Source organism: Chiloscyllium plagiosum, unplaced genomic scaffold, assembly GCF_037043375.1.
Source record: "Chiloscyllium plagiosum isolate Xiang-an unplaced genomic scaffold, Cpla_swu_hap1 HiC_scaffold_37, whole genome shotgun sequence".
In the NCBI taxonomy this organism is placed as follows: Eukaryota; Metazoa; Chordata; class Chondrichthyes; order Orectolobiformes; family Hemiscylliidae; genus Chiloscyllium; species Chiloscyllium plagiosum.
The window spans coordinates 22,681,670-22,691,633 of record NW_028270175.1 but is presented as its reverse complement, the minus strand read 5'-3'; the positions used below and the strand labels follow the sequence as shown (position 1 = coordinate 22,691,633).

General features: G+C 36.9%; 1 protein-coding gene across 8 annotated transcripts in view; it reads right to left on the bottom strand.

Annotated features, from left to right (window-relative positions):
- Positions 1-2,872: 2,872 nt before the first annotated feature.
- Positions 2,873-9,964, bottom strand: part of ubr4 (ubiquitin protein ligase E3 component n-recognin 4) — a 202,298-nt gene continuing 195,206 nt past the window's right edge. For all 8 annotated transcript variants that reach the window (XM_087980458.1, XM_043675848.2, XM_087980459.1 and 5 more), the window contains 8 exons: positions 9,311-9,424; positions 8,712-8,854; positions 7,366-7,491; positions 5,859-6,053; positions 5,555-5,779; positions 4,411-4,501; positions 3,803-3,965; positions 2,873-3,286 (listed from right to left, as the gene is read on the bottom strand). In XM_087980458.1, coding sequence (XP_087836584.1) covers positions 3,222-3,286; positions 3,803-3,965; positions 4,411-4,501; positions 5,555-5,779; positions 5,859-6,053; positions 7,366-7,491; positions 8,712-8,854; positions 9,311-9,424 — 1,122 coding nt within the window. In that variant the 3' untranslated portion in view covers positions 2,873-3,221. The remainder of the gene's footprint in view (positions 3,287-3,802; positions 3,966-4,410; positions 4,502-5,554; positions 5,780-5,858; positions 6,054-7,365; positions 7,492-8,711; positions 8,855-9,310; positions 9,425-9,964) is intronic.

Sequence of the window (9,964 nt, the reverse complement as noted above, 5' to 3'; positions counted from 1 at the left end):
AGGTCAGGAGGAATGGGATACAGGGAAATTTAGCTGTCTGGATACAGAATTGGCTGGTCGACAGAAGACAGCGAGTGGTAGTGGAAGGAAAGTATTCTGCCTGGAAGTCAGTGGTGAGTAGTGTTCCACAGGGCTCTGTTCTTGGGCTTCTACTCTTTGTAATTTTTATTAATGACTTGGATGAGGAGATTGAAGGATGGGTTAGCAAGTTTGCAGATGACACAAAGGTTGGAGGTGTCGTTGACAGTATAGAGGACAGTTGTAGGCTGCAGCGTGACATTGACAGGATGCAGAGATGGACTGAGGTGTGGCAGATGGAGTTCAAACTGGATAAATGTGAAGTGATGCATTTTGGAAGGTTGAACTTGAAAGTTGAGTACAGGATTAAAGACAGGATTCTTGACAGTGTGGAGGAACAGCGGGATCTTGGTGTGCAGGTACAGAGATCCCTTAAAATTGCCACCCAGGTGGACAGGATTGTTAAGAAAGCATATGGTGTTTTGGCTTTCATTAACAGGGGGATTGAGTTTAAGAGCCATGAGATCTTGTTGCAGCTCTATAAAACTTTGGTTAGACCGCACTTGGAATACTGTTTCCAGTTCTGGTCGCCCTATGATAGGAAAGAAGTGGATGCTTTGGAGAGGGTTCAGAGGAGGTTTACCAGGATGCTGCCTGGAATGGAGGGCTTATCTTACGAAGAGAGGTTGACTGAGCTCGGACCTTTATCATTGGAAAATAGAAGGAAGAGAGGGGACCTAATTGAGGTATAGATAGAATTGATAGCCAGAGACTTTTTCCCAGAGCAGAAATTGTTAACAGAGGGGATGACAGAGGTGGGTTCTTTACACAGAGAGTTGTAAGAGCATGGAATGCGTTGCCAGCAGCAGTTGTGTAAGCGGGGTGTTTGGGGATATTTAAGAGACTGCTGGACATGCAAATGGTCACAGAAATTTGAGGGTTCGTACATTAGGATCAATGGTTGGCACAACATCATGGGCTGAAGGGCCTGTTCTGTGCTGTACTATTCTATGTTCTAAATGTGCTCACTATCAATGGAGACTAGAGAAACCCTGCATGTACATGTCCCTTTCTTCCTGGAGTACAACAGAATGCAATTAGCCAATCACCTTTTTGATAAATGTTAGTCTTTAGGGTACCAACAAAAGGAATTTCAGATGAATACTATAAGAATCATGCATTTGTTTCTGCTTATGTTTGGATGGCACAGTGATAAAATTTATTAATTTTATTTGTGAAATTTAAAATAGAAAGAACTGGAAATATTTTGGATCAGGAAGAGTAGGAAACAGAGTTAACATTTCAAGTAAGTGATCTTTCATCAGAATAAATTAGTGAAAGTTGTATTCAGTTGCATCTCTAACCTCATTCTGTTACAGCCAAAACAAAGTTCAATAATTTCAGCAACAGTTAAGAGTGGACTCGTTCTCTCCATTTCGATTTTAAGATCAACTAAAATGAAACTTCAAGAAAGGAACAGGGAAAAAGATATGTTGTCTCAGATTAAGTTTCCATATTGGAACTGAAATCACCACAGTTCCAGAAAACCATGGTTGCTCACTCATTAAAACTGGTGGTGAATTTAAACTGAGGGTCGCTGTGCCTCAGTCAAGGGGGCAGGGTTGAGAAAGCAGGACTTTCATGGTGACTTCAGACTGAGAGAATTGAATGTGTGCTGTTGGTGTCCCTCTGCATTGCAGCAGCTGAGTAGCAATAAACAAAATGCTTCAGATCTGAAATTTAAAACAAAATATTGGGGAAACTCAGCAATTCTGGCAGCATCTGTGGAGAGAAAGAGTTTAAAGCTTCAAGTCCAATATGACTTCTTCAAAATAGGAAAACAAGTCTAGTGGCCTAGAAACATTAACTTTTGTTTCTCACCACAGATGCTGCAGTGCCTACTGAGTTTCTCCAAGACTTCTTAAAACAAAATTTCAGGTCTGTAGCTGCCACAATGTTTTGTTTTTATTTTATGGTTTAGTACTAGGTTCCTCTAGACTTCACTCCTGAAAACCTGGAAGATTCACTGTATTTAAATGCATGCTACTGTTGTTTTAGAAGTGTTGTTACTAGTGTGAGAACCAGTTAATTGTGGACATTTCAAATGTGACATTAACCCTAGCTAATCTTTAAGTTCAGTGAAAATTAACACTCAGAATTTATCATCAATTCTAGCATTTTTCATGAGAAATTTGCTTGTTGGGCCGGTAAAAGGAGCTTTGCCATTTACTGTGCAACATACAAGCAATTTTAAATTAAAAAGTAACCTTTTTTTAAAGACTATCCTGTCCATAGGTGTTACTACACACCTTTGGAGTAGGCAGGACTTGAACCTGGCCCTGCCTGTAGAGGGGGAGGGACAACACCACTGTGTCATAAGAGGGCCATTTATTTCTTGCTAATCTATTTTTCTAATCAACCTTTTCAAAGATGTTATTGAATAGCTCTGCAGCTGATGGGACTTGACCCCGGGACTCCTGGTTCAGGGTTAGGGAACTACCACTATGCCATAAGAGCCTAGCAAGCAATTTTACTTTGTTCCTATTTTTAAAACTGAATTTTAATTTTTTTTTATTTACAAGCAATTTTGTTTTTAATTTAACTTATCTTCTAATCAACTTGTTCAGAGATGTTATTCCACACCTCAGCAGCAGGTAGGACTTGCATGTGGGCATCTTGGTTCAGGAGGAGGGACATTACCTCTGAGCCACAAGAGGGCCCTTACAAACAATTTTAAATTTTATTTGCTTTTTTGTTTATAAGCAATTTTACACAAGTCCTAATCATCAGCTGCAGCTGAACAAGGTTAGCTTGACTCTGAACACTAAACCAAATACAGACTGACCTCAAGAAAGATCATGATTTAACTTTATTGGAAGTAATAGTGAACTAGAGCTTTAACACAACATTTAAATACACAACATGTTACTGTGAAATACTGAATACAAGAACAAAATAAGAAAGTAAACCAAATGTACTCCATGCAGTCAGGTTAAATGACAATTCCAGTATTATTCCTCTGTACACGAGTACGTTAAAACCTTAAATCCAGAATGCTTCACACACAAAAAGAAGCAGGTGCTGCAGAACTGAGGCAAAAATAATTTCAACTGCTTTCGAAGAGTCAAAATGCAAATGTAATATTTCTAAAATTACAGAGTTAAATATCAGCTTTGTTTTTGAGAAGATGAGCTTGGAACATTTTAGGGCACGGAGTTAAGAAGATCTTTTAGGAAGTTGTCAGGATCTTCAACTTCTGTTAAGAGACCTAAAGAAAGTGAACACAAAAGAATTACGGATTGAGTGGTCATTGTAGGATTTTGCAGAATAACACATCACAACTAAAAGTTATTAACTGTATTAAAAACAGTTGGAGACATTTTTTGATGAATGTGAATAACCAGATTTGCCTGAATACCAACTCAGATCAGCCTGATTTTTTTTTGGTTACAACATTTATTGTTGCAGAGATGTACCACCTTGCTGGAATTCAGCATCCCATTCAATCTCTCAGTCAGATAGAGAATATGAAAGCTTAAGATTCAAATTTACTATTGTCTGATGTCCATGATCTAAAAGAATATCAACTGAAGCTGTTGCTATCCAGTTGTGGAAACAAGTTTGAAGACAAATGTCTTGAAACAGCTAAACACTCAACTACACAGTTTATCTCAAAGACCCAGTAAATAGAGGCAATTTTAACTGCTTTACTGGTTTGGGACAAAGGTCAGCAGTAGCGTTATATTAGTCTGGAGGAAGGAACAGCATTTATTTAAATACTAACCTGCAACATCTAGAAATTCAGCAAATGACTCAGCAGGCATAAATTCATCCTGGAAAGTTTTGAGAGATCTGTCTGTTGCCTCATAGATTGGCATGTCATTGTGTCGGATGTATTCAGCAAGAGAGTAGGACCAGCCACCCTCTGTGTTACTTGTAGGAACCTTCTGCAATGGCAAAGTATAAAAAGAAAATTCAGAACTGCAGAATGCAGGAGGAGTGAATAATGTGCCTTGCTTATGAAACTAAATAAATATAAATCATACAGTTTATAGAAGAGGAGAAGGCAGCATTAGATGCAAAACGAATGAACGTATGGGAGAGTGATGTAACATAACTCGGAGGACAATTCATCTCAATCTCTATCATTCAGTCAAACCATACATTAGCTAACATACACCTTTCTGATTGCCAATCCAGTTTGAATTGAGATTTGATTTCAATTTGTGTTACAAAGTTGTTAGGGGAACTGATTAATTAAATTATCCTGACTCCCTTATGAGGAGTCGCTGAACTCCTTCACAGCAGGCTTAGGATCAGTTCATACAGAACACACCGGTTACTGTGTTGCCTCCCCATCACCCTATATAAAACAATATACACACATACTACCTTAAATATTCCATACATAAGATCCACTAATCCCCAGCAGAGCAGCACGGGGCGGTACACAGCATATTCCTTCACAGATTTGTCAGACAATCTAAAAATCAAGACATTTCATTAAAATATGAAGAAATCTAAAATACTAATTCTTAGTCCTTAGCAGAGAGTAGAATGGTTAACAACATACTGCTTAACAAAAGTACCTGTTTTCCTCCTTACTCTTTGGACATGTTCAACGTCAACACACTATAAATTACTGTAAATAACACAGATTCCTTAAATCATTTTAAAAGGGATGTGGACAGGTAACTTGAGAATGAGGAACTCAGTGATGTGAACAAAACCTGGAACAAAACAGCCAGTATAAATCATCAAAAGGATACCCCTGTACTTAGCGTTCCCATAATAATGTGATTTCCACAAGCAGAGATACTAAACAGTAAAGGACCAGAGGATACAAACAAAATGTTGTGAAAGTTAAATTCAATTTTCAGAAAACGTTTGTTTGAACTAAGTCTACTCAGCAAAATAATAAAATGAAAGACATTTGTACTATTCAAAATATAACTGACCAGAGTAACCAAGAAATTGACTTAGATGGGACAATTCATTTACTAGTAGAAGGGCTTTAAGGGTGAGTTTTTTTTTGAAACTAGGAAAAATGGCTTTGATGGGAAGGTTAACTAGAAGGAAGCTTTAAAATACCCCAACCTTCTTATTAATCCAATACTGCACTGAATTCCATAGAGCTTCACATTACACAGGATAGGCTCAAATGTAAGGAAGTTGAAAAACATGCTCTACACCATGATAGACTGGAGAAAGAGACTGACATTTGATTTATGTGAAAAATACAATGTCACTGGAATCCAAATTAGTCTGCTAATCTTAGACCAACGATCATTTTGCTTTTAAGGAAATAGTACTGGGATCTTGTTCTATTTCAAGGGATGATGTTGATTCCTAAGTTTAGGTGGAGATTGAATAAAAGTGATATTTTCTTTTTTCAGACTATAACAATGTGACATGGAGAAGTTCTCTTGTCACACTTTCCTGATGAATTTAGTGCTGAAAGTAAACATTTTCATATTAACACGTTTGCTACTCATGAAAGTTCTTAGTGTTTTTGCCTCTCTGTTTATTCTCTTACTTGTTGGAGCCACTTGGTGATGCTTTCCTTGCTTGAGTTGTGACCAAGAGACGTTTTAGAAAATCAAGACGGGTCACTTTCCATTTCTCAGGTGGGAAAATGTGTAATGCTAAGACGGTAAAATAGTGTGGTCCGTCAACCTCATAAGCATTTTCAACCCATTTCTCTTTTGGCTGTTCGAGGAAACTCTGTAGGTTCTTCTCCTCTCGGGATGTTGCCCGGGTCCTATGATATGATCGTATAATGTCAATTTATTTGCAGTTCAAAAACAATCATAATTCAATTAAGAATTTACGGCACTTACGTATTAAGAACATAAAGGACTGTATGCATTATATATGGAATGAGATGGATGTTACTTTCTCTGCCTCCTCCACCAGTGTCAACACTGAATGACTGCTCCATTGCAAAACGCAGGAACAGTAGCTTAATATCATGAATGTTCAGCTGGTAGGTGGGCTCACGTTGGCCTGTGCATTCTTGCAAGTATGTATTATGCCTGAAATTACAAACAAGCTCATTTATATATGATATACAACCAAAGTAGTTGGATCCCACAAAAAATATCTGAATGCAGTTCTGAATTTCACACACACAAACAAGCTATTTGCCTCAAGTCTGCATGATTTTGATTCATGGGCGACTTTGTCTAATCCCAATATCCTGTTCACTCTTCATGCTTTTAATACTTCATCAAGTGCCAGCTTCACCCAATAGTAGCCTTCTAACTTGATCATGAGTATTAAATAGGAACATCTCTCATTGCTGTTGTGGTGCCTTGCTGTGTGGAAATTGGTGACCTTTTGTTTGCCTACAAAAGGGTGATTGTTTCAAAAGTATTAATTGGTTGTGAGGCTCCTTAAGGCTTGCTGAGATTGTGAAAGATACTTAATAAAAACAAGTTACTTCTTCTTTAACTCTTTTAAAAAGTAATTAATTAGTTGCATAAATGAACTCTAATTTAATCAGGGCTGATTCAAGAAATCTCTCATTTGGCTATCTAATGGCTAACTTGCACTCTATTGCTTTTTGTTATCATTTAAAATTTATCCTCCCACCAAACACTGAAAATAGTCTACTACTCTCTGCCTTAGCAAAATACTTAACAAGACATCACTTAAACTAACTTCTCAAAGCTGTCTTTATAGCCTTAACTCTGCACCCTGGCAACACCCCAGTAAATCCATGATGCAAATCTCTTGGCTCATATCTTTTCTGTAATGAAGTGCCAAAAATTATCAAAGTTTTCCAAATGTTTTCTAATTAAAGTCTATACAAATTTAACTTTAGCTGCTTGCCTTTATAATCTCTGCTCCAATTAAACTAAGAATTCCAATTACCCTTTTAAAATAACTTATATAACACCACAATTATATTTTCTTTGCTTATTGCATAGTAGGTTAACTCAGTTGGCTGGAGAGCTGGTTTAAGATGCAGAGTGATGCAAAGAGCATGGGTTCAATTTCATGTTGGTTAAGGTTATCATGAAGGACTCTCCTTCTCAACCTGTCCCTTCACCTGAGGTGTGGTGACCCTCAGGTTAAACTACCACAATTTGTCTCTCTCTTATGACAGCGCAAACGTATGGTCCTCTGGGACTCTGACGACATTACCAGTACCTTACATTATTACATAATACATAACTGCACAATTTTTGCATTAAGATGTGTCTGCTGTTTGACTGCTCATCCTCCAGTGTTGCTATAACTACGTGTGGTTTACACAATATTTGCTACATCTGCCTCCATATATTGAGACATTAGCAAATTTCATTCAGTTCCTAGGTTCTCTACTTAAATTAATTCTCTTACCTTGCCAAACACGTGGCAAATGCTGATTCGGGTACTTGTGGACCCCACACAGGTAGTAATCCATTACACTTGGTATTTGCATTTTGTAATGCAGCACTTTCCCATTCCTCCCGACCACGTGCCAGCCTAGAAATGATAACTCACTAAAATCAACCAGTTCATCAGCAGTAACCACAGGTACCCTCAATGTACTGAGACTAATATCAAGTTAGTAATACCCTTTAGCAAATCACAGTATTGAATTAATTAGAAATGTATGAACCAAATATAAACAACACTATCAATTTTAGATCCACTATATTATATTGTAAACGTAAAATATACTTTAAAGCATTAGGAAAACCAGTCATTTTAGTTTGTACTAGATTTTCCTGATTCAAAACCTATAATTTACAGAACAGCCACAATTGTTCCCAGGAATATGCAAACAGTTATAATTATCTTGATTTGCCAATTTTTGGGAAGTAGTTGAGCAATGGCTTTAAAGGCGGCAAACTCCACCTGATAATTAAAAAACCTCCAATCCAACTTCAAATTTCTTCTGAACCATGTCATAGAAGACTCGTTAGTAATTATATAAAATCACAGAGTAGGGACAGATCCTTTCATTGAAGGAGGGCTATTTATTTCAAAACAAAACCTGCATAAACATAACCTAATGATTATGATATATGATTTCAGCAACAAACAGAATCAAAACATGGTTAATTTACAAAAAGGATGAATTACGATCTACCAAATGTCTTTCACATGCCTTCCCTGTTATTTTAAGAAGGTTTTTACATTCCTGCATTGATTATTTAAGTACAATGAATACAAGATTAATTAAAGCAGTAGAAGGAATATTTCTATTCACTAATTTAAACTATAGTAAATAAGCTATGATTGATTCATTGCTCCCCTGTTGATTAACCATGTAATTGCAATATTCAAATGATCAAGTACCTCAGGCACAGAAACACAAGAGTCCGCACACTTATTTTTAAAATCACAGCATGCAATGTTCCTAAATCAGCTCAGTACTGTTGCTGTATCTATTATGGACTTGATGGCTGAAGTTTCAAGTTCACACCAGGCCATTCGATTTGGCCCTTCCTCCAGAATCTTCTCAAATATATAACAAGCATCACTACGGACTTTACTTCCAATAGTGGTGATTAGATATTCCATATCCTTGCAAGCCACTGTGTTGGAAAGTTGCCCTAATTTGTCCTTTTGGTTAATGACCTTATATTTATGCTTTCCAATGACTATTTCACTCATCATTTAGAAAGCTTTCTTCAATTTATTACCAAATCTCACCTATTTACCACCAAAAATAGTAAAACGGTAAGGGTTACTCGTACCTGACTGCAGCAAGGTGACAATCGTAGTGGACAATATTGAAATGTGAGACTGTGCTGTATCCCTGCTGTTTTCGTGGTTTGTTCTCAAACTCTTCAATGGCAACTCGTTTTGTGAAGGTGTAAATTCCTAACACTTTGGTTGGCTGTAACAGAAATAAGTAAGTATCATTCTATATAAATAGTTGCTTAGTAGTACAGAACTTAGAACTAAGGCAAAGAAAGAAAGATACATTTCGTCAAAGCTTTTCACTTACGGCAATCAATAGTATGTGTACACTCTCCCTGTTTTAATTCAACAAAATAGGTGACAGCCATTCTTTGATTCAAAATGCCTTGACCACAGACAACCTTCCTGGTTTAACATTTAAAAGAAAACTTGGCCGTTCTGCCATTATCACACTCCTCTCAAAGTATACATGTTTTTTTCTTTGCAGAGGTATTCTGCGCAAATTGCCTTGATTAGTGCATGACATAAAGCTTCAACAAGACATTCTTTTTTCAGCAATATTCAAGAATAATTCTGTTGAGTGCTAAAAGCAGACACCTATATCATGAGACTGTATAAAAAAGTGCATTTCTTACGGGCAAACAAGGCATACCTGAAATTTATAACCCTCACGACAAATGCAGCAGGTCAAACCTGGTTCCTCAATAAGTTCCTCCATCTGTTTCAGTAATGTTGTTGTGGTGACCACCTGACCTTTCTCATTAGTCTGTTGAAAAAGAATATGTATGATGTTAATGTATGATGTCCATAAGCCTGATGATCATGAATCACTTAGCGTCCTGGAAATTAGCAACATGCGAATTACATTAAGGCATTTCAGAACTCATCTTACAACTGTTTGCTCACATGAAAGTGGACAATGGAGTAGTTTTCAAATTTGACTACAGTTTTTCCTGGGATTCAATTTAAATATTTATTATTGGTTGAAAGAAAATAAACTTAATAATTACAACATTTTATCAATTAGTTGTTCTGGAATTCTTTTTTGCCAATCTTCCAAAGTGAACACTTCTAAATATTACCACAAATGCAGTGAATATCACAGTTCAGTTACATGTGCTCTCCCTACAGAAATAATCCATTTCCCAATTATCATCTCTCAATCTTCAAGTCAGATGTAGAGGACATTGGTTAGGCCACTGTTGGAATATTGCGTGCAATTCTGATCTCCTTCCTATTGGAAAGTTGTTGTGAAACTTGAAAGGGTTCAGAAAAGATTTACAAATTATACACTTAACAATAAGGT